Below are 25,813 nucleotides of genomic sequence, written 5' to 3'. Positions count from 1 at the left end.
TGAAGGGGCTGAAGTCCACTGAAATCCAGGAGGAGAGAGAGTCCAAATTGTAGGAGGAGGTGTGCAGGTAATATCTACCTATCCAGTCTGGAAAGGGGTCTGTGTCCAGTAGGTGTTGTCCAGAGGGGGCTCGCTGGCAACACCTACTGTTGGAGGCTTCCCAGTTCCTTGTGGCTGTCCTGCAGTTTTCTCCAGCAGCTGGAGCCTTTCTCCAGTGGGCCTCTGGGTGGATAGGCAGTGTAGCATGGTGCTGGTTCAGATGGAGAGAGCATCCCACTGGGTCTGTCTTCACTGCCCCTTTTTATAGGGGCAGACCTTGTGTGACCCTAGTGACAGGAGGCATGCCCAGGCAAGGGTCAGCCCCTGGCATACTGAGCATGTGTGCTCCATGTAGGGATGTGCAGTTTTGGGTGACTGTAATGGTGAAAGTTGATGGTTTTGCAGGGTCCTTTGTCTTTCAAATGCTGGCTTCTTGTCTCTGTTCCTGGGTGAGGTCTGTGGTTCCTTGATGAATCAATGTGAGGTGATGGCCCAGTTGTTACAGGCCATTCAGTAGAGGCCTGCTACCATTGTATTTCAATCATTCCCAATCATTCTCATTCATCTGGGAACCAATTTACATGGAAGGGGTACATGACTCATACAGTTGCAACATGGGATGCCCAGGCAGAGGACACAAGATGGAGGCTTGACATAAAATGGAAACTTGACATGACTTTGGTTCACTTACAAACACAGGCCTAAACCATACAATATCCATATGAAACAATAAAAATCAATACAAAAATGATAATAATACAATATACAACAATAAGAATTAATAGAAACCTAATAATAATACAATATACAACAGTGAATATCCAAAACCAAAAACTTGCTACCAAAATAAAAATGTTTAAAGCTTATCCTAAGTCTGATCTCACTTATACTTATCTATAGGGAATGGAGAGGGAGAGAAAAAGTCACAAATGGTTAGGGAATGCATTTTAAAATAAATTAAAAAAGAAAAACTGGGGGTTTTGCTACATTTAAAATCCTCTGATCTGTTGTGGTCTTTCTAATTTTTTTGCAGCAGAAAAATTTATCTATTTTTTTGTAATAAGAAGAGTCAAAATTTAAGAGCTGGCATTTTCTGAGGGGTGCCTTGTCTGAAAAAGTTGAGAACCTATGTGCTAGATGCTAGATGATTTAGGTCATGGCTGTCTAGCTGGTGGCTTGCAAAGGGTTAAGTTGCAGCCCCTGGTCTCCTTCCCTGGCTGCTACTCCCTCCTATCACTCCTGCTGCACCAGTTGGGAGTGGCATGGTGCAGGGAGTTGTGAGGTGAGCCTGAAGCTGCATGGTACAGTGGTGGGAGGCACCTGACCAGGTGTGCAGTGCAGTAATGGAGGTGGAGCATATAGTCAGGGCAGCAAGTGTCTGTTCATGCAGTCCACGAGGCCTGTACCTCTCCCTTATGTGGCACATAGGCATGCAGTCCCCACCAGTGTGATTTGCAGGGAGTTTGGGCCCCTGCCACTTAGAAGCTGAACAGCCCTGATTTAAGTACTTCAGTGCTGAATGTTACAAAACTTAACTTTTATGTGCTTTGTTGCCTAGTAGACTTTATAGTCCTGATCTAAGGAATCCAGACTCACCAGGGGTCAAAGAATGGGATGCATAAAAGTTTAGGTAGCATCTGACTTTTTGACCATCTGAGAAGAAATACATCCCTGACTTCTCCCCTAGAGGATGTGGAGAAAGAAATTGCCCATTTTTCAAAATAGGTGAGGACTAGGGCATTCACCCAGGGTGTCACTTCTGCCCCTGTCCCCATCCTATTCTTACCCAGATTTGAACTCTCACCTTTCAAGTAAATGTTTGGAGCATATTTGGTGCTCAAGACCTCTCAGTTCCTCCTCTTCCACTTTGCATGGATTAATTAAATATATACTGAATGAAAGAGGCCATAAAAATGACTTACAACTACCACCGCCACCATCAAGACAAGCAGGGAATGACTAGTTTGTGGATCTTTCTAGGATTTAGCCATGACCCAAATTTCAGCTGGTCAGCACTGATAGGATTTAGAAACTTCTGAATATGCCCATAATTGGACATTGAATGTATGCTTAGCCAGTATAATACAAAGCCATGCAAAAATACTAACTCTGAAAGACCTTAGTTACCAAAAATGTTACAGTTGCATTAGATGCAGCACTTGTTCTGGCTAACTAGTCCTGGTAATTTTGCCATGCAGGCTTTTGATCATCTAAAAAACTTAGATGCTGGGCACATCAAAGCCAGCACCTGCAGCAAGGTGCATGGTATGGGTGCAGAGCTCTGAAGTGCTATATGGGGACCCTCCCCCACCCCAGCTTCAGGGTTTGAGACCCCTGAGCTCTAGCTGCAGTGGTGGAGCTTCCCATGTGCAGAGCCCCAGCTGCACCACTGCAGAAAAGACACAGCCCCTGCATTATGTTGAGAGCCCTAGTTGTGGCCATGAGAGAGAGGGTGCTCCCTCAGGTGCTCACAGGTAAAGCCTCTCTCTGCAGTCTAGTCCCAGCTGTTCCCATGGTCATGAGGGCCAACCCTAGCTGCCTGCAGGCAAAGCCCCCTCCCCATGGCCAGAGCCATGCCTGTGGCTGTGGTCTAGGAATCACAGCCCCAGCTCCCAGTGGGCAAATCCCCCCCCAACCACAGCCAGAGCCCCAGCTTCTACTGAGAGGACAATACAGCGGTGTAGAGGCAATCCAGGATGTTTCTGGAGAGCATTTGAAACAACTTCCTGGTGTAAGCATTGGAAAGACCAATTAGCGGCCATGCTCTTGTTGACCTACTGCTCGCAAACAAGGAAGAATTGGTGGGGAATGTAAAAGTGGATGGCAAATTGGACAGCAGTGACCACAAGATGATTGAGTTCAGGATCCTGACAAAAGGAAGAAAGGAAAGCAGCAGAGTAAGGACTCTGGACTTTAGAAAAGCAGACTTTGACTCCCTCAGGGAATTGATGGGCAGTTCCCTGCAGGCTGGGAGACCAGTCTGACAGGGAAAGGAGTCCAGGATTGTATTTTAAAGAAACCTTAGTGAGGGCTCAGGAACAAACCATCCCGATGTGCAGAAAGAATAGCAAATATGGCAAGTGACCAACTTGGTTTAGCAGAGAACTCTTCAGTGAATTTAAGCACAAAAATGAAGCTTACAAGAAATGGAAGCTTGGATAAAAAACTTGGGAGGAGTATAAGAATATTGCTTGGGCATGCAGGAAGTTCACAGCACAATTGGAGTTGCAGACAGAAAGGGATGTGAAGGGTAACAAGAAGAGTTTATACAAGTATGTTAGCAGCAAGAGAAAAGTCAGGAAAAGTGTGGTTCCCTAACTGAATGGGGGAGGCAACCTAGTGACAGGTAATAAGGAAAAGGTTGAAGTACTCAATGCTTTTTTTACTTTAGTCTTCACAGGCAAAGTCAGCTCCCAGACTACTGCATCAGGTAGCACAGTTTGGAGAAGAGGTGAGCAGCCCTGAGTGATGAAACAACTATTAGGGACTATTTAGAAAAGCTGCGTGTGTACAAGTCCATGAGGGTGGATGGGATGCACCTGAGAGTGCTGAGGGAGTTGGCTGTTGTGATTGCAGAGTCACTGGCCATCATCTTTGAAAACGTGCAGCAATCAGTGGCAGTCCCAGCAAAAAGGAGGATCCTGGGAACTACAGACTAGAAAAATCATGGGACAGGTCCTCCAAGAATCCATTTCTAAGCACTTGGAAGAGAAGAAGGTGCTTAGGAACAGTCAGCATGGATTTACCAAGGGCAGGTTATGCCTGATCAATCTGACTGCCTTCTATGATGTGATAACTGGCTCTGTGGCTGTGGAGAAAGCAGTGGGCATGTGATATACCTTGATTTTAGCAAGGCTTTTGACACAGTCTCCCACAACATTCTTGCAAGGACGCTGAGGAGGTCTGGGTTGGGTGAATGGACTGTAAGGCAGGTAGAAAGTTAGCTAAATTGTTGGGCTCAATGGGTAGTAATCAATGGCTCAATGTTTAGCTGACAGCCGGTATCAAGTGGAGTGCCCCAGAGGTTGGTCCTAGGACCAGTTTTGTTCAATATCTTCATTAATGATATGGAAGGTAGGATGGAGTGCACCCACAGCAAGTTTGCAAATGACAATGAGCTGGCGGGTTTAGTAGGTGCATTGGAGGATAGGGCTAGGATTCAGAGAGAGACAAATTGGAGGTTGAGTCAAAAGAGATCTTATGAGGTTCAACCAGGACAACTGCAAAGTCCTGAAGTTAGGATGGAACAATCCCACATACCTCTACAGCCTGGGGACTGACTGACTTAGCAGCAGCTCTGCAGAAAAGGACCTTGGGGTTACAGTACAGTAAGCTGCATATGAGTCAACAGTGTGCCCTTGTTGCCAAGAAGGCTAAAATACTAAGCTACATTAGTAAAAGAGCTGTCAATAGATCAAGGGAAGTGATTATTCCCCTCTATTTGGCACTAGTGAGGCCACATCTGGAGTACTGTGTTAGTTTTGGGCGTCCCACTGTAGTAAGGATGTGGACAAGTTGGAGAGAGTCCACCAGAGAGCAACGAAAACGGTTAAGGGGCTGGGGCGCATGACTTATGAGGAAAGGTTGAAGGAACTGGATTTATTTAGCCTGCAAAAGTGAAGACTGAGAGGGGATTTGATAGCAGCCTTTAACTACCTGAAGGGGGGTTCCAAACAAGATGGAGCTAGACTGTTCTCAGTGGTGGCAGATGACAGAACAAGGAGTAATGGTCTCAAGTTGCAGCAAGAGACGTTTAGGTTGGATATTAGGAAAACTTTATCACTAGGAGGGTAGTGAAGCACTGGAATTGGTTACCTAGAGAAGTAGTGGAATCTCCGTCCTTGGAGGTTTTTAAGACCCAGCTGAATAAAGCCTTGGCTGGAATAATGTAGTTGGGGATGGTCTTGCTTTGAGCAGGGGATTGGACTAGATGACCTCCTGAGGTCCCTTCCAACCCTAGTTTTCTATGATTGTATGATCCAAAAGATTGCAGACCCACTCGGGGTCTGCTGTCTGACAGCTGTGAGGGAGGGAAGGAAGGAGGGAGGAAGGAAGGGTTATGAGTAGGGCCTGGTTTAAATTGCAGGCCCAGCTTATAGCATGGCGTCTCCTTTAATCTTGCATTTCCCCCCACATGCCCCCCATCCCCTACTGCTGATTGGCAGAGGGGCTTCGTCAGCCTTGCCATTCGTTTCTGATGTCAGGAGCGAGTGGCAGGGGCAACAAAGTCCTTCTGACAATCAGCGACGGAGGGACACGTGGGGGGAACTCCAAGATTAAAGGAGCCCTTGCCACAGGCTGGGCCCACAATTTAAACCAGGTCCTAGTTACGAGTGGTGGGGAGGTGGAGTGATCCCTTAGGAATATTAGCCAATCAGCCCTGACTGGTGGCCTGGGTTCTTGTCACCTGTTTCGTGGCACTGGCAGAAAGGGGAGCCTGCTCTGGGACAAGTGCTCTGGGTCCCCCTGCTTGGGTGCTTTTAGCATTGCAATTCAGTTGGTTGGGATTCAGCTACTTCGTTTAAATTGTTTAAAGTTTAAACTGAAATCTCTTCAAGTGTGCATAAGGCTGTCTGAATGCTCTGTCTCTCCAGAGGCTGTCTGTATACTCTGTCTGTGTGCTCTACAGAGTATACAGACTGCCTTATGCACACTTGTATAGATTTCAGTTTAAACTTTAAACAGCTTAAACAAAGTAGCTGAATCCCAACCAACTGAATTGAATGCTTGTGTGCCCCTTAAGTGCAGTGAGATTTTAGTACCTCCAGGCCTAAGTAGCAACTGAGCACTGGTCTGGGCACCTACAATGACAATTCACCAGTAAGGGATTCGCTTCTACATTCTTCTCTTGGTTTCCTTGTTTTCTGGATACCTTTAGTGAAATCCTGATCTAACTAGCTATATACAATATTACACCTCCAGTTCTTAATCACCAGTCTGCAAATCAGTTAGTATGCAAGACCTTATTAATTTGAGGCATGATTTCAGTTTGCATTTGAGGTATGCCAGGAGCGAAGGGGCATCCTAAAAGTAATGGTATTCATAGCTTCATAGCTTCATAGATGTTAGGGTCAGAAGGGACCTCAACAGATCATTGAGTCTGACCCCCTGCCTAGGCAGGAAAGAGCACTGGGGTCAAATGACCCCAGCCAGATGCCTATCCAGCCTTCTCTTAAAGACCCCCAAGGTAGGAGAGAGCACCATCTCCCTTGGAAGCCCATTCCAAATTTTGGCCACCCTTACCATGAAGAAGTTTTTCCTAATATCTAGCCTAAATCTGCTCTCTGTCAGTTTGTGACCATTGTTCCTTGTTACCCCAAGAGGCGCCCTGGTGAACACAGCCTCTCTGATCCCTTGCTGTGCCCCGCTAATGAAGTTAGGTGGAGTCAATACACTTACAAACCTCACGGCTTGCACAGCATTAGCTCATTGTCTTCAGTGTTTGCTTTCCTGCTTTTTTATATTAGAAGGTACTAAAACTACTGAGGATATCTGATATAATTATCTAAGGCAATGGGAAAAAAATATTCACTGCAAGTAGTTCAGGTACTTGTTCAGGTACTGGGTGGAGAAGAGGTGATATTCTATCTGCACTTCCCACATCCCTTTATCTTGTGGTCCAAAAATCCATCTCCAGAATTTTGGTTCCATACTTCTGTTTTAGAAACTTCAAAAGTTCCTATTAAGACACTGAGGAAATAGTGATTGCTATCTCTTGCTCTCTGCAGGATACAGGCAAATAGGGATTCAGTTTTGTGAATTTTGCAGTTGATAACAGAACATCACGTAAAGGTACCACTGCTCAAAATACAGTTAATTTGTAGCTTTTTGTCTGAGATTATACTTTCTGAACTTGTACTATATGTACACATTTTTCCAAAGATATAATAATCCTGACAGATATTTCTTTATGATTAACATGGAAACTCAGAATATTTGCTAGCCTGTTTGACATTTTCAGAATTTGCCTTCTATAATTTTGTAAAGTGGCTAAATCTAGATTTTTTTTTACCACCTACTAAAAATATTTTATATAAAGTTAGAAAACCTAATAATGATTCTTGTATCACCAGTTGGTCACATTTTTCTCTTTTCCTGGTCCTTTCACTGATATCCTGCCTATTTTCAGCTACAGTTTTTATATGTGGGTGATTAAATAAGTATGTACCTAGATATCTATCTAACTAATTATAGAGGCTTATATTTTTAAATGTTAAATTTCATAAGTAACTATATAAAATAGTTGGATTTCAGGAAATGGATTCTTGTTTCCATCAATTTGATGATGTCACTGGAAGAGTTCAAGTATATATTTGTTTGTGGCTATAAGAGAGGCTTAAATTCTCTAAATTTTATATTTTTATTCCTTCATCAAAGATACTATATCACTAGTTAAAATGTACATCATTACAAATTGAGGTTAAAAGCCTTTTGGTTCCTACTCCGTTTCATAAATGTATTATTTCTAGGTAGATGTTTAACTGGAGTCTATTCAACAAAAAGGGAATACACACTACCTGTATGAACCAGGGCATTCAGAAACACACCAGTCCTTTTGTAAACTATCACAAATCCTTGCTTTTAAAGACATTTTGTTTATTATGCAATTAATGTTATTGTTCTGGGATCTAATTTATTTAGGACTTATGCATTGTCAGTATTTTAATGGTTTAATTATCTGCTCCATTGCAATGATGAAACTAAGACATTCCTCTTCCTACCATCACCTTTTCATACTGTGAACTGAATTTGTTTAAAATCCTAAGCTTTCAACAATAGGATATCATAGTTAATTGAGATAAATTACCTGGTATACTATGGAAAAGGCCCCTTCCTTTCAAGCTGTAAAGGGACAAGAGAACATTTTTTTCTACTGGCTTTTGGCAGGATACATTGCTCTTTTTGTGCAACATCTGGGTTAGGCCTGGGATATTTCTTATGTCCTCATCAAGAAATAATTTTCAGTAAACATATATAATGTTTAATTTCAGTCTAAGTCTAATGAAGCTGAAGTTTTACAGCGTAACCAGAGGCAGAATTTAGTCAACTGTCATTCTGCAGAAGATACTGTTCTCAGTCAGTGTATTCCTTCTTCTGTTTATGGGAGTGATGGAGCAGGAATAATGACTGTCTGATATGCAGAGGCCCCAAGGTCTATCCTATTATTTTACTTTGCTACTGTACAGCACCATGCACTGCCATGAAAGGTGTTCTATAGGAAAATGACAGAAAGCTTGGACATACATTTTGGAAAAGATGGATCTATATAAGTTATTTTGATCACTAATTAGAACAAGAAATGATCTACATTACTCTGGGAATTTTTTGTAATCAATGGTATATAATTATAGAATCAGTACATAATTAATTGTATAATTAATATATCTGATTGATTTTGGGCTTTCTCTAGGTGGGTGTAGAAGCCTCAGCTTGTTGCTTTCCTGCTTCCTAATTCTGTATCAATAGTGGAACCAGAAGTTTATGTCTTTTGACAACATCTTTCTAACAAATTATGCATTAAAACACTTTCAGGACACAGAAGATAACTTCTTGTGTGGAACAGAAAGGGAAAGGAATTAGTTAGTTTCCCCAACTTCTTTTCAGCAAGAAAAGCTGAAAGACAACTGAAATAAAGTTGCTTAAAGATAGATTTTTTTTAAATTGTGAGGACTTTAAAATATGCATTTTGTAAAAAAATATTTCTAGTGGTTTAAAAGATCATTTGAATCATAACAACAATGTGAGTAAATCTTCAGGCTTACTCTAACATTAACATGATTTACCTGAAGGAAATCACATGCATGTCTTTTTCAAGAATTGTGTGTGTCATGCATTAATATTTCCATTACTCCTGAGTCAAGGTTTGCAAGATAGGACACAAAATTGTGATCCTAAATTTTGATTTAGGTATTTAATTTTTAAAAATTGATCATCCATTAGCTGCCAGTTAGTTAATTGGGAGCTGATGAGTGATGAAAAGTTCTGAAAAGTAGCCCTTTTAGATTTAGAAGCCTAAACCTAAACTCCAGATTATGAAAATACCAGTTCAGGAATTGTCTCACACAAGTGTGCTTAACAGCTGTGCTTAAAAGAATGTAAGAGCAAATCAGAAAGGCTGAGAGCTGTTTTAAAGTGCGTGAGTCTTATTATAGTTGGTGGGTTCTGGCAAATATTTTGTTTGATGAATTGGTATGTCTCAGAAAATAATGTGTAATTGTAAAATTTCTTACCAGATCTATTCAGCAACCTTAAGAGTAAAAGTGGTCCAGTGCTGTTTTCCCCACAACTCTTGGCTGCACTTAGGTGGCCTCATATTTTATACTTTTGTTATTACAAGCATATCGTCTCAACTTTCAACCAATCTTCTCTTAAATTCTTATTGGATTTGGTCTCTCTGGTGTTTTTCTTTGTTGCGGTTGAAGTGGGGCAAGAAGAAATTGGACATTAATATCTATTATTGGAACAGTATGGAATGCAGCTTAATTTAGCACTTTTCCTAATATAAGCGTTGAAAAAAAGATCCACATTTCACTTTGTGATATGCCCCAACCCTAGATATGGCCTGGGTGCACTTCTGATGCACACTCTTACACCTTCAGAGACACCCTTCTGCTCCAAATCCTGCCCTGTCATCTGTTGCTTCACCACTGAGAACCAGCTGAGATATGCCAGGGACCAAGTCCTTCGCCTGTGGCACGTTGACTGTACCAGTCTTGCCTAGGTCTTGCCAGCTCTTAGCAGAGGTGATTCTCCCAACTAGGGCTAAGTACAGAAGTTCAAAGAGCTGGAGGTGTTGCACATGTTATAGTTTCTTTCAAATTGTAAATGTGTCCTTGCCTGGGAGGGCTTCTTTGTGAGTCAACACACTCCTGTCAGGTATTGATTACTGCTTTTCAGCTTCTCCTTGGGTGCCAAAAAAACTCATTTTTTGTCACTTGACAGTCATTATCATATTGTGCAATCCTGGTCCTACTGTAACATAAAAGAAATGCATTTTATACTGAATACCACAATGCATATAAACATAAGGATGATGAAGTTAAATACAGCTTGACATTACCTATAAGTAGGGACTACACATGTCACATTAGTAAAACAACTAGAGAAATCATGCAAGACACCAAACAGACCCCCAACCTAGTATAGGGTTCATGCACATCTTATATAGTAAAGGTATAGCTCCAAAATGTTTGTTCCTCATGTTTGACTATTCTAAAACCACTGCATACTTATACCATAGCAGACAAGATATAAAGAAATAAGCAGAATACACAATAGGTTTTTTGTGGCAAACAGTCCTAAAGAATTACATTTGCTAAATTAAAATTTGTATTCCTTTTTGATGTTACAGTATAAGATTGAGAACACATTGTGTGTTGGTAATAAAAATCATGTTTTACTCTTACAGTATTTTATTCAGTAACAGCTCATATCCATATGCTAATGAAATAAACTAGATTTTTTTCATCGTCTAACTTTATTCATTAACCAAAAGTTCTTTTCCTTTCTGTATTACAGTGTTCCAACATTCCAGAGCCTTCCTGAAGAAATACTCAGTAAGCTTGCTGATGTCCTTGAAGAGGTAAGTCATTTTATTTTTGATGATAGTCTGAGCTTCAAGAGATATAGGTGTTCTAGTAATCACATATTTTGCACTGCCTTTAGAACAAACAATGTCATAGCTTTGGTCCAAATCATGACTGATCACATTTATGTGGAATAGGTAAGAGATGTGTTGGGGAGGAAAGTGAGAAAAAAAAAGAATAATAACATTTCCCAGAGGATTTGGATATTTCAAAACTTGGTTCCTTTCCAATTTGGAAAGAAAATTAAAATGTTGAATTTTTTGGAAAAGGGAACTGTTAAGTCTGATTGCAGGGCTTCCTGCTTAGTAGGCTGCCCTAGAACTACAGGCCTTGGAAGGTGTGGCACCTCCAGCTCTGAGGTAGTCAAGTAGGCAGACTGCTCAGGAGTTAGGCAGGGAAGCTTCCAAGAAACCAGAAAGATTTCAAGACCAGAAGGAACTTTGTTGAAATGCAACAGTCTCTTTAGAAAGTTTAATTATGTCAGAATTTGCCACATTATGGTAGTGGAAGAGCGATGTTGTAGCCATAATGGTCCAGAAATTATGCAAGAGGCAAGGATTTCTTAGGGTGATATCTTTTATTGGACCAACTATGTAGTTGAGATACCATTAGACATGCTTTGAATGTAAAACAGATCAGAGGAAGATAGAGCTGAGGAAGAAGGTCTTATGTTCGAAAGCTTGTCTAACTTTACCCCAACCACATAGTTAGTCCAATAACATATATCACCCTAAGGAATCCTTGCCTCTCACAGAATTTGCCAATTCATTGAGACAAAAGTTCTACTAATCAGCTTTGTTAAACCCTTCAGATAGAGGGAATGAAAAATATTATGTCCTTCTGTATTCATAAGAGGCACTTACACTGGAAGATACCAGATACTCTGAAGGAAAGCAGAACAGTACAAACACTACTTTCCCATTAGGTTTACAGCAGGGAAGGGCAACCTTATTATATGTCCAAATATAATAAAAACTATGCTTTCTGGGTTGCCCAGGAGATGTGTCGAATTAATGCTTATTCTAGATATCTAGGATGAACACCAACTCCAGTGAAGTTGATAAGAGTTTTGACATTGACCTTATTGAAGCCAGTATTTCATCATTGCAAACCCCTTGGAACTTTCTAACTTTCTTCACAGCATAGGTTGGCTCTGCCTTTCCTAAATGGAGCACGATTTGTGGGCACCTTGTCAGCCATTGCAGAATAAGGCATTCAACATTAATAAAAAATTTACCAGGATCAATTTCCCAAAAACTATTGTTCTTTTTTTCTGCAGTACCATAGCAAGGGGAGGGCGGGGGGAGGTGAGTGGGGTGACTGCTCTGGGCGCTGAAGTGGCGGGGCACTAATAGGCACCGCTCGACTGGGTCAGGGTATGGGACGGAAGCACAAACAGATTGTCTGGAGTGACGTGGGGGTGGGGGGAGGGTGGCTCCCACCACTGTGCACACCCAGGCAAGCATGGGGGGTTGTGTGCACCCTGGATCTGTGCACGGGGTGAGGGTGACCTGCTGCTATGGGCTTGTCCTGGGCACCAAACTTCTTTGCTACGGTACTGCCTCACTGTTTACATAAGTGATTCCTGATTTAAACAACTGCCCCCTTGTGGAAAAAAGTCTCCTCAGAAGATAAGGGCACCCCTAACTACTTTGCAGTTGGTACATAATAGAAATTAGACTATTTGATTTGGCAAGTGAACAGGGGCAGCAAACCAGGGCAGTTTGCAAGCAGTTCGTAAGTCAGTTTGCCACCCACCTCTTTGAAGGGGAGCCTTTAAGGTAAGCTTTTTAAATTTAAGAGTAACCAAACTACATATATATACATAGTGTAAATAGCTAAAACTCAGCAGCTAGACCAGTACTTAAACCATGGTTTAACTGGAGTCCAGAGCAAGGAGGAGTCTGTCTGGCAACTCTTTCATGTTCCTTCACTGTAAGCTTGGTGAGATGAAGCAGGTTAGCAGGGAAAAGAGAACCTTTTGAGACCAAGAAGTAGTGAACAGGCCAGCTTACAGGGGAGCTTGCTAGGGAAGGTCTGCTTGGAAAGAATGGCAGAAAGAGAAAGGTGGAGAATTAAGAGGCCCAGAAAAATGGCTGAAGGACATTGCAATGCCAGAGCCACTGCTACTGCCAGCTCTTCCTCTTGCACCTGTAAGGTGTCTGTCCAGGCAGGACCACTCACCGTAAAGGCTTCCACCCAGGTCCTGGTTTGGTGTTATGAAGACTAGCTTGCAGGTTCCTTCCAGTGACAGCCACGTGAGGGAAAGTCTGCAATGTGAGCAGTGCCTCCTTGTGGTGTCCCTTGGGGAGCAGGCAAGAGAGCTACAGGAGGAGGTGGTGAGGCTCTGAATCCATCAGGACTTCATCAATTCGATGCTGGAGCAGACCTCTAGAACTGTGCAGGAAGGACTGCCAGAGGCACTAGGGAAGAAAGAACATGTCCTCCCATGAAAATGGAAGCTGAAAGATGGAAGCTGGAAGCTTGTGACCTCTGGCAGCAGAGAGAAGTCTACTCTCCACCAGTTTGCCTGGAGAACACATTTGGAGCCCTAGCAACAGAGAAAAGGAGCAGGAGCATGTCCTGTTATTAGAAGAGGTTGGGCCAGGCATCCCCAAGGGTCAGAGGATCAAGGCCACTGCCAATAAGAGGAAGTGATGGGTGGTGGTGGTTGGAGAGTTGGAGGTCAAAGGAAAGGGCCCAGGCTGGATAAATGCATGGCTGTGCAGATGGTGTCATCAATAGGGCTTTGGCTTCTTCAACCATGGGATGTCATTCCAAGGAGGGCTGCTCGGAAGAGATGGGATCAACCTGATGAAAAGAGAGAAGAGAATTTTTTCAGACAGGCTAGCTAACGTGGTGAGGAGGGCTTTAAACTAGGTTCACTGGGGGATGGAGAACAAAGCCCTGAGGTAAGTGGGGAAGCAGGTGACCTGGACAAAGCACTAAGCAGGGAGGGGCTTCTCATTCTTCCTGAGACAGTAGAGTAATCAGCTAGTTACCTCAGGTGTCTATACATGAATGCACAGAGCCTGGGAAACAAGCAGGAAGACTTGGGGTGCAGATAGAAGTGACAGTTTTTGCCCAATATGGCCACAGAAAGCAGTCTATAGCCATGACCAAACACAGGTGTGCAGCTGCAGACTGCTTAAAAAATGGCCAGTCAGGCAAAAATCTAAACCTTCATCGCATGAGGGGTCAGATGAAGACATTTCAAAACAGAGCATCTTCTGTTTTCTGCCTGTACTGTCTCTCAGCCTCAAGATATTTTCAGAAAAGGGGGGGGGAGTGGGGAGTGGAGGGAGTTCAGTCTGAGGTTTGTTCAGCCCCTGCTGGAGGGTGGGGAGGGTGTATTGGAACCCCCCCACCCCCGAGCTGAGGGGGCTCCAATTCACCAACACCACCCTTCAACACTGGCTGAGGAACCCCTAGAACGAGCTCCCTGTCTTTTCTTTCCCCCCACCCATTCTGAAGCAGGGACAAACTAGGAGAGAGGAGGGGCCTTTGCTAGGGGAAACCAGCTAGATTTCCCTTCCCCTGGGAACCAACAGTGAACTTCTGTTTGGTCGGGGAGATAATTGTAATTCAAAACACTTTCTGCAAAGCGTTCGCAGTTACAGCTGGGAGCTACTCCTCTGTCTGCACCCTGGAAGCCCTCACACAGTCATGGAACTATGACAGGATTGGAGTAACAGAGACTTGGAGGATTAACTCAGATGACAGGAGCACTGTCACAGATGGGTATAAGCTGTTTAGGAAGGACAGGCAGGAGAGAAGAGAAGGAGGAGTTCTGCTTTATGCAAAAGGGCCATATTACTGCTCAGAGCTCCAGTATGAAACTGGAGATAGGCCTGTTGAAAGTCTCTGGGTTAGGGTCAGAGAGGAGAGCAACAAAGGTGACGTCTGCTATAGACCACCAGACCAGAAGGATGAGGTGAATGAGGCTTTCTTCAAACAGCTAGTGGAAGTTTCCTGATCATAGGCCCTGGTTTTCATGGGGGACTTCACTCACCCTGACATCTGTTGGGAGGGCAATACAGCAGTGAACAGGAAATCCAGAAAGTTTTTGGGTAGTGTTTGGGATGGGACAACTTCTTGGTACCAACTAGGAGCTGTTCTCTTCTTTACCTGATGCTCACAAACAGGGAAGAATTGGTGAGAAATGTAGAAGTGGATGCAACTTGGGGAGCAGTGACCATGGAATGATTTTGTTCAGGATTGTGAGGAAAGGAAGGATGGAGAGTGGCAGAGTAAGGACCCTGGACTTCAGAAAAGCAGACTTTGACTCACTCAAGCAACTGATGGGCAGGATACCCTCAGAAGCCAGATTGATGGGTAAGGGAGTCCAGAAGAGCTGGCTGTATCTTAAAGAAACCATACCAAGGGTGCAGGAATGAACCATCCTGATGCACAGGAAAACTAGCAAGTATGGCAGAAGACCAGGTTGGATTAGCAGGGAATTCTTCAGTGAGCTAAAACACAAAAAATGAGCTTACAAGAAGTGGAAATGTGGACAAATAACTAGGGAGGGGTATAAGAGTATTGCTCAGGTATGCAGGAATGAGATCAGAAAGGCCAAAGCACAACTGGAGTTGCAGCTAGTAAGGGACATGAAGGGTAACAAGAAGGATTTCTCCAAGTTTGTTAGCAACAAGAGTAAAGTACTGGGACAAGTTTCCCAGGGATAGGGTGACCACATTTTTTTTTAGGAAATCCAGGACACTGCCCCACCCTCCACTCATCCCCTGCCAATCCCTGCCCCTGCCTTCAGCCAGTCAGGGGGGCAGGAGGGTGACAAAGGGAACTGAAATACAAGTTGACCCAGAGCACCATGTATGCATGCACACAGAAGCAGCCCACACTCACAGCAGCACTTTCTCCCTGTCCCACCCTGGTGGATCCCTGCCCTAGGAAGAAGGAATGGTACCCAGCCCAGCCTGCTGCTTGCCTCCAGCCACTGCCCAGGAAGTGGGCAGGGTGGCACTAATCCGGATTTTTGTTTCCATTTTCACCAACTGACAGGGACAGCCTACAAAATCTGGAACTGTCCCAGCCAAACCGGGAGGTATGGTCACCCTACCCATAGAGGTTGTGGAATCTCCATCCTTAGGGTTTTTTAAGACATGACTAGACAGAGCCCTTGCTGGAATGATATAGTTGGGGATGGTCCTTATTTGAACAGGGAGTTGAACTGGATGACCTAGGGTAACTTGGGCAGCAGTGACCATGGGTAACATTGGACCCCTGCTAAACCATATAGGTCAACTGATATCTGACGCCCAGGAAAAAGCCAACATGTTCAACAGGTATTTTGCATCAGGTTTTCACCAGCCCCAAGGGATGGCCCTGCCCAATACAGTATGGGACGGCCAGGGCAAGGGAGAGTTATTACCCCATATCAATGTTGACCATATGAAGGAACACCTTGAGAGGTTGGACACCTTCAAGTCAGCTGGCCCAGGCAGCTTACACCCCAGGGTACTTAAGGAGCTGGCAAGCATCATAGCTTTGTCAATGGCATGGATCTTTGAGAACTTGTGGTGCTCAGTCAAAATGGCCGAGGCTTGGAAGAAGGCCAATGTGGTGCCTATCTTCCAGAAAGGGAAGAAAGTAGATCCAGGGAACTACAGGCCCATTAGCCTGACCTCCATCCATGGGAAGATCTTGGAGAAAATCATCAAAGAGACCATTCTTGACAAACTGGCTGAAGGCAACTTCTTGAGGGATAGCCAGCATGGGTTTGTTGCGGGTAGGTCTCGCCTGACCAATCTCATCTCCTTCTATGACCAGGTGATATATCACCTGGACAAGGGAGAAGACATTGATGTCATATATCTTGACTTTAAAAAAGCCTTCGATCTGGTATCCCACGATCGTCTTATAGAAAAGCAGCCAACTGTGGCCTCAGCTACATCACAGTCCGCTGGCTGAGGAATTGGCTTTGAGGTCAGGCCCAGAGAGTGGTAGTTGATGGAAGTCAAGCATTGTGGTGCACCATGAGCAGTGGGGTCCCCCAAGACTTCATCCTTGGTCCTATCCTTTTCAACATCTTCATTAATGATGTGGACATTGGTGTCAGGAAAGGACTGGCCAAGTTCACTGATGACACCAAACTTTGGGCTAAAGTGTCCACACCTGAGGACAGGATGGTGATCCAGGCTGACCTTGACAGGCTCGGAAAATGGGCAGACAAATACGTGGTGGCCTTCAACTCCAAAAAATGCAAGGTACTCCACTGTGGGAAGAAAAACCCGCAGCATGCTTATAGGCTTGGCAGTGCTACACTTACTAGCACCACAGTCGAAAGGAACTTGGGGGTCATGATTGACCACAAGATGAATATGAGTCACCAATGTGATGATGCAGCCGGCAAAGTGAAGAAAACTCTGGCTTGCATCCATAGATGCTTCTCTAGAAAATCCCAGGATGTCATTCTCCCCCTGTACTCGGCCTTGGTGAGGCTGCAGCTGGAGTACTGTATCCAATTCTGGGCTCCACAATTTAAAAAGGATGTGGAGGAGCTTGAGAGAGTGCAGAGGAGAGCCACACACATGATCAGAGGGCTGGAAAACAGTTCTTATGATGAAAGGCTGGGAGCCACAGGACTCTTCAGCCTGGAAAAGCACATGCTCAGGGCAGACCTGGTGGGTGCCTATAAGTATATAAGGGGTGTATATCAGGATCTGGGGGAATGCCTGTTCACCAGAGCACCCCAAGGGATGACAAGGTCAAATGGTCACAAACTTCTCCAAGACCATTTCAGGCTGGACATAAGGAAGAACTTCTTTACAGTCTGAGCCCCCAAGACCTGGAACAGACTGCCTCCAGGTGTGGTGCAAGCACCTACTCTGGACTCCTTTAAGAGTCAATTGGATGTTTATCTTGCTGGGATCCTGTGACCCCAGCTGACTTCCTGCCCCTGGAGCAGGGGGCTGGACTTGATGATCTTTCGAGGTCCCTTCCAGCCCTAATGTCTATGAAATCTATGAAAACCTCCTTAGGTCCCTTCCAACCCTAATTTTCTGTGATTCTATGATTACTTATTGGTTTCCAATTCCGAGTGATGAAAAGATAAAAGGCTTCCTTTCATGGAAGTTGGTGATGTTTAGACATTTGTTTTTATTCCACTATAAAATAAAAGCTAGACCTTTCAAAATATTTGTACAAGAAAAATGTAGTAGACTTCCTTTCAGAAGAGTCTGATAGCTAGGGTGATTGCATAGTTTCCAGTCCTTTATATTCCTACCTATCTCATGTCAACAATAGGCCCAGATTAGTGGACTGTAAAGTCACTAGCTCACCAAATATTTAATTATTTATACAAAGTGAAACAGCTCCAGCAGGAGAGAGTGACAGTCAGCCAAAGCAGGGTCTTCAACTAGGCCCCACCAAATCCTAGATAAAAGCTTTGCCTATTAGATAGACTGTATACTATTCTACAGCACCAGCAATTTCATTCCTGAGGATCCTTCTGGGTAAAGATTTTCTCAAGACTGATTTCAATAACATTTTCCAACAATATAATAAATATCTGGATTTTTTTCCCCTAAAAAAATCCCTGAGCTGCTCTTTAGTGATATCTCCCTTTTTATGAGTCTGCCAAACATTTTTGTGGATGTCTGCTTAAATTTACAAGGTGGATTAAAATATTTTAATTGTATTGCAAGTAGATTGTTCACACAGTGTGGAATTTCTCTACTTAATTATTCATCTACATTAAAAAAAATTGTCCATTATTAAGTATTGTATGCACAGTTAATGAGATGTTTTGTAAGTGTAATCTGTATGCTTTAATTATATGCAATCCATATGTGCAAAACATATTGGGAATCTCTTTTTAATGATTTCTGTGTGCCCATAATCAAAACTGATAGATCCTATAAACTCTAAGCAAGAATTTCAAAGCATGTTTCTTAAAGAATCAGAAGAGTAACAGTTGAATTTTTTAAAAGCTTGCATTTTAGTTCAATAATGCAATGCTACATTTCCTCTGCTTTCTTTATTTAACATGTGGGGAAATTCTGCAGCCCCCTTTTATCCTAGATATCCAAGGAAGCTGTATATTTGTCAAGCAGAACTATAAAGTTTCCTTAGTAATTTTTACTTCCCTTACTGTCAGATAATTGTTTTTTTCTATTAGAGGAAAAGAGGCATAATAGCTAAGAATGCTATAAATAAACTTTCACCAAATTCAGTCTGCATATGTTGACAACACAAGCCTAATCAGAAACAGATTTCAGTTGGTTTGAATCATGTAAACAACATTAAACTCCATATCTATTTTAAAAGAAAATGTACAAGTGAGTAAAATGAAAATATATGAGTCAGTACATTTCAAGCTACACTGTAGCTGCCAAAAAACCCTTAAGATGGAAAAAATATGAACAAAAATATAAAGGCAAGTATTTATAAGAATTTTAAGACCACTCTACATAAGTAAAGCTAGTAAGATTTGGCCCTTTCACTTTATCTTGGTACTTAGCTCCTGTGACATTATACAGAAAGACAAAGACAGGGCAGAAAAGCTCCTTGAATCCTAACTTGAAAATAACAGAAACATCTGTTGAATCATGGTAATAGAATTTATATTAGGGCTCTGGTAGAAGGCTATATTTCTTTTTTACTGTGGTTTGCTCTGTGTAACCAATACCTGGCAGAAGCCAGTTACATAAGGCCACACTGGATTAACTTCTGTGATGAATGGAGATCATTGTGGAAGTTCGTTCTATCTAGTGTAGACTGGGTGACCCAGTATGTATGCCTACCAGGCATTACATCATTACAGAAATTACGTCAAGTTTCCTTTGGGGCCCAAAATGTTTGCATTCCTTGCACAATTTTTGTTTTTATAGATCATATTTTAATAAATAATAACATTTAACATATTTAAATTAAACAGCAAAGTAGACATCTTCGCTGCTACTGTAACTAAGATTAAATTAAACAGACTGGCTTAGTAGAGTTTCTTGCAAGGAATGTTCTTGTTCTTAATGTTACAATTTAATACACTTTTTGATGTAAGTAACGCTGTTCTGAAGCTCCATAATTTTTTTCTCATGGTTCTGAAATCTGCTAGCTGAAACCAGTGGCTAAAGACCTGCTTTAATTATCCATTATCCAAGATGAATGTAGAAATAAATGTTAACACAAAGATGATGGGAAAATGGCAAATGTAGGATCACATTTTTAAAGTTGTTAAATATTAAAATGATCTAGCAAAAATGAATTACATATGGATTATGATTAGCAAAATTTGACCATGATTCTGTTCTCTCTCTTCTAATAGATTAACAATGACCTAACTTTAGTATTACCAGAGAGATATTTAGCTGTGCTAGCATGAAGACAAAAAATAGGACAGGGTGGCACCTTAGAGACTAACAGGCTCAGAGTGGCATGAGGCAAAAGCCTATTTAGTAAAGTTACTTATGACTTATACTAGTGTGAAAACAGTACCACTTCCAGTGCTTTCAATATGAACAGATCCAAGCGCTAATTACTAATATGTCATCTAGGTTATTTGACCACAATGTGGAGTTGAACCCCAGCTCATAACTGGGGCAAATTTTACTGTGCTCCCTAATCAGCATAGTTTAGAGCATCCTCGTAGCTACTTTAAACCATACCAGCTGTTACTGGCCATGAAAGACCATTCCATTAGCTGGGGAATCACCAGAGCATGGTCTGTTCTAGTCTTATCCCTGGGCATGGAGCCAGAACCCTTGTTAGCTGGTGTATACCAACTTTCTGTCTCTTTTGTGGTGCCAGAGCTGTGTGTAGAAGCCAGACCAAAGCCAAGGAACTGGCCTGCTACATGTTAATTATATTTTTATTGTCTGAAAACTTATGAAACTGACTTTTTATTATAATTTTTTAAAACATTTTGTCTCAGCTATAGTATTTTTCCACTTCTTTAAAAATCTGAGTGCCCTTGTGATTTCAGCATTTGATTTACTTAGTTTTAAACTAAGTCACAGTCATCTCTGTTGGAGTTGCTCTTTCTGCTCTCTGACTTTATTGGGTTATTTGTTCTTAGGCTTACCAAATATGCCAAGTGTACAAATGAATAACGTGTTTCTGGGCTTCTAGGACAATTTGTACCTCTTTTTCTTTATTATGACTGTATATATCATCTTCTTGTTGTTTGTTCTGTATTTATGATAATAAAAATAATGCATAGGGACATTCTCTAAATGTTCTTTTCAGTATTTGCAAAACTATAGAAAGCATGTTGTGGATATTCTGACGTTTTCTAGAGAACTGTGTGTATTGTCAAAAAAAACCTGTTAACTTTTTAATATGACCAGTAAATGCCAAATAGCTTGCATAAGCATATTGTAATCCTGAAATGGCAAAGAAAGCCTAGCTTATGAACTTTGAGGGGTTTTAATGCAATGCAGCTGCTAAGTAACCAGTGAAAAAACCTCTGGAGTAGGAGAACTTTTGTTTAGAGTTGGAACCCCACCAGAAGTTAATAGTTTTAAAAATAAAATGCCACATAATGTTTTTGGTGTGTTATCCCAATACTCATCAATTGTATTTTCTTAATGTTTACTGCTTGATAGCTTTTCCTTAGTTAAAGTAATGCCACTTCTGAATTTAGGCCCACAGATTATTCCTTCCTACAGAACTGTCATTTATTTTCTCTCTGTCACGCATGCTTCCTGCTTTGCTAAAGTTGCTTATGAATGTTGGCTTATTAGCATAGTATATTTCCTCTTACTGTGCTTCCAATAGAAAATTAACATGAACATGCTTTAATGCAAAGTGAGTCTTGTTACGAGAGATAATGCACAACAAATTAAGACAATAGGACATAACGGATATTAGTCACATGACTTACCACTGTCATAATTATAATACATCATGGACAATGTATTCCAACCTAAATTCTGTTTTCATGGGAAGCTCTCCTGGCCCCTTCGGAATATACTTTTGCCCCAAAACTGATGGATAAACCATACTAAAAAACAAAGTTTTAACAATTGCAGCTGTGAGAGAGAGAGAATTTTTTTGAGTGGTGACAGGATTTGTCAAGATTTACCTACATGTAATGGGAAGAGCTAAAGATTTCCCACTCACTGCATCAGTTTATTTAGACCAGGAGTGTCAAAGATATGGCCTACTGGCTGGATCTAGCCTGTTGGTCTCGGACTGACCCCGCAAGTTTTATGTCTTGTATGGATGTGGTCTGGCACATGGCCTGAATCTGGCACAGCAGGCGCTGCAGAGTGGGGCTAGTCCAGGTTAGGCCATGCTAGGGCCAGCACACAGGCCTGCTCTGGCAGGGTGCAGCATGTAGTGCATGTTCCAGGCTGGCCCCCTGTGCTGTGAGTAATACCCATGGTACTGGGTCCAGCCTATGTGCTGTGTGCAGTACACCAGCAATGCACTGCCAGCAATACATGAGCTGGACCCAGCACCATGGGCACTGCCTGTGGCACAAAGGGCTGGCATGGGGTGCACAGTGTATCCTATGCTCTAGAAGGCTGGTCCTATGTGCTGCCTACAGCACAGCCTGATTTGGACTAGCCACTAACTGCGGGGTCAGTCTGGTGAAGTTGCCAAATTCAGCATATGCTCCAGGTCAGCCCTCTAGGCCATGGGTAGTGCCTGCAGCACCAGGTATAGCTTGTGCGCAGCTGGCAGCACAAGCCTTGAAGTAGGGCTGGCACACACTGCCTGCAGCTCATGTGGCCAGCACATGGCAACCTGCCAAACAAGCCTTGCACACTGGCTCTGGTGTAGCCTAATCCAGCCCACAGACAGGCCCAGAGATGCTTATCTAGCCTGCAGGGTATGGTACTAGCCCTAGGCATAAATATAGAGAGGGTGCAAGATTACCATCTACTACCTCTGCTGCTGCCTAGGGTGTAAAAACTGCTTCTTATGCCTCTGAAGGATGAGATAATTCATAAACAAAAAATATGTATAAGAAATAGGAAAAGTTAGGTAAAAATAGAAAGCCTTACAATAGGCTTATTGATTCTTTACAAGAAATGTATTTAAAAGCCCATCAACCTAAAGCTGAAGAAACTGCATTAAGAAACTGCATGTGTTTACAAGCCCAAAATTCTTGTTTTTCCTTGAGACAGTACCTTCATTTTCCTAGTGGAACCCTTTGTTTTAAGAGTTACTCTCATGCTTAGCATAAACAACATTGGTATCTCATTACTACTGGCCTTATATTCATGCAGTTGCTTTTTGAAAATATGGCTAACCAATTCTAGATTTCTAGCACTGCATTATAATGTAGGCAGTTTGCAAACAAAAAGGGATCCATGATGAACTCTAAATTAGCTCTCTAGAAAATGTTAGAATGTATTCCAAAGTGCCATGTAATGATATGCTTAGCAGTTTAATATAGTTGATGTGCTTTGGAAAATAATGATGAATCTCTGAATTGCAAATGAGTTGAATTCCATTCACAGTGTTTGCTATACAAAACTATCACTCATGATTAACTGAAAATGTATACGTGTGATAAATGATTGATATACCCAAATCTCACTTTCTTCCATAATACAAGAAGTATTCTTGTGGTTTTTTTCCTTACTACTTACCAGGTTATTGTGCAGGCCACCTTCATATCAATATACATTACCTGAGCGATGATTCTTCCTTTGGTACTTCAGATTGGGACTATCCGAATTAATTATTAGAATTCCTGCAGCCAGAAAGCTTTTTTGACTACCCTATTGGCAGTCTATACCACTCTTGAACACAGAGAAGGCATGCAGATATTGATGCATTTTACAGGGAAAGGGGAGGGAAGGAATAGAAATACAGTAAAAACTGCCTTAACCGGCACCTTAGAAGCAGGCATGCTCTATTAACCAGCATGCTGGCTTGTAAAGTAAAAGTGAAACTAGAAGTGCCCACAGTGGCACTTCTGGTTTCACCAAGCCCCCACACCCTGGAGCATAGCAGCCTGCATGGGGCCCGCTTCCCTGTCTGTCGGAGCCCGTGGGGCCTGCGGGAGGGGCGGCGACACCCCAGACTCAGTGGGAGAGGTAGTGGCCCAAGCAGGCAAAGAAGCCTGTTCAGGCCTCTCAGTTAGCCAGCATATTTTGTTATCCGGCACTCAGGCCTCTCAGTTAGCCAGCATATTTTGTGCTCCGGCCCCCCCCGTCCCCCATGGATGCCGTATAACAAAGCTTTTGCTATACCTTTTTTCTCCCTGGCTGAATTATGATCATTATGGCTGAATTCTGATCACGATAATTTCTGGATTACTCAACTCTTAAATGTTTTTCCTTTTGTTTGCAGAGAGCCAGATACTGGTGGGGAGCACACGGCTACTCCTCCCCCTAGACCACAAAATGTTATTCTCTTGAGCCTTATTGTCATAGAACAGTGGTTCTCAAACTTCGTAGACTTGAAGTACCCCCACCTGAGTGGCACCCAATTTCAAAAACTAATTTATAGATTACCATGCCTCTTCCTTGCAGAGGGGCTTGGCAGTGCATACGGGGGATCATCTAGGTAGGGAAAAGCCTAAGCCTGCACATACCTGATTAGTTTATCTGCTTATCTCCTCACTTATTTCCTCATACCTCGTGGCATCCTTGAAAAGATCTGGAAGCACCCTAAGGTACCCCAGGACCCTGGTTCACAATCACTGTCATAGAACTTCAACAATTTCAGAATAAGAATTTCTGTGAAATAATAGTAGTAAGTAATCACAGCTATCACTAGTTATATCTGTGTGGGTGGGTAACAGATAGGAAGTGTGGAGGATAGCATGCTCAGTGGGAGTCAGCAGGGGAAGGCAGGGCTGAAAAATTGTTGGTGTCAGTGGTAAAGACCCAGTTGATTAAAATGAGCTTTGGATCAGGCCTTTAATTAGGAAAAGCTTTCTTAGAACTCTGATCATCTAACAAGAATAGCTTTTTTTGTTCAGTGCACAGAGTCTTATATCAGCAATTAAGAATGATGATTCATCTTGAACAAACGTTAACAGATGTTATTCATGTTGCTTATTGCACTACTGGAAGATGCTCAGATTCGACAGCGATAATGATTGTATAAGAATCTTTGTAAAATAGAATGGAACAGCCACAACTCACCACACTTGATCATTTTTGTATCTTTTTCTGTGCAGCTCTTTCACATTAGGCTTATAGAATGAATTTCAGAAAAAAAAAAGGAACTAGTACCAGTGGTGAGTGGAGGAAAATTATAGGCAGAAAGAGAGGATGCTGGAATTGGCAGACAAAGGACAGGCTAGAGAGTACTGATTTAGGAGGAAGAGTCTACTCAAGGTACTACAGTGAAGAATCAGAGGGCCCTCAGTTTTATGTGCTTGGACTAAGATCTTGCTCTCTTTATTTTATTTGAGGAAAATATTATTTTATTAGTTTGGGCCCCATCCCATGATGGATAACTTGATTTAAACATTTTGTCTTCCTTCAGATAAATCGTTCTGTATTGTTTGAACTTTTCAAAAGTAAGTATTATAGCCTTGAAAAAAATGTATATCTATTAGCAGCACTGGAAATTATGCCTATAATTAAGGTAGCCTGACATATTTTAGGACTGTTTTCAGTTTCTTATAAGGTTGCCAAATATAAATTGTTTAATCTGAAATTTTTCATGTTGGGTGTCTGCCTAAAGCTGAATTTTTCTTTCAATTTTCAGTTAAAACTGTTTAACATAATTCTGAAATGATGATATTTTGCCAACATTAAAAGAAATCCTCTTGGGTTCATCCACACATGCAAGCACACGCGCTTGCAGCAGTTCAAATAGAAGCAGTGCAAATTTGAGCCGGGGCTTTTTGCCTCAGCGCATGTGCCCAGACATGTGCTTTGGTGTGGGGCAAATTGTGCCACTTGGGGCAAAATAACCCTGCCTGGCTCCTCCTGGATCTGCAGCCAGGGGGAGCTAGAGCCCGGGGCCAGCACCTGTGCTATCCCCAGCAGTATAAAAAGCTGCCCTGTCCTGGCCCCATCAGTACAAAATGCTGCCCTGGCAAGTAGCTCAGGGCTACTTGCTCTCAGGAGCTTCTGGGGCCCAGCCAATTGGTACCTGGGGATACTATCCCTTGTGCCAGCTGAACTGCTGAAACAGCCCTGAGAGTTCCCTGCACCCTTTACCCACTGCAGCCGTCTGGCAGTGGGGGCTGCTGCCTGGATGTGACCTGCTGTGCACCTGCCAGACCCAGATGGGGGCTTCACAGCCAGTAG

General features: G+C 42.5%; 1 protein-coding gene across 1 annotated transcript in view; it reads left to right on the top strand.

The window, feature by feature from the left end:
• PRKG1 (protein kinase cGMP-dependent 1) overlaps positions 1–25,813 on the top strand; it is a 1,043,514-nt gene that overhangs the window by 723,753 nt on the left and 293,948 nt on the right. Inside the window, exon 5 of the mRNA XM_025203354.1 lies at positions 10,558–10,621. Within this exon, the coding sequence (XP_025059139.1) occupies positions 10,558–10,621 (64 nt within the window). The remainder of the gene's footprint in view (positions 1–10,557; positions 10,622–25,813) is intronic.

Source organism: Alligator sinensis, unplaced genomic scaffold (genome assembly GCF_000455745.1).
Source record: "Alligator sinensis unplaced genomic scaffold, ASM45574v1 scaffold543_1, whole genome shotgun sequence".
NCBI lineage: Eukaryota > Metazoa > Chordata > Crocodylia > Alligatoridae > Alligator > Alligator sinensis.
The sequence above is the reverse complement of the archived record's forward strand: the minus strand, read 5'-3'. Positions and strand labels throughout refer to the sequence as shown.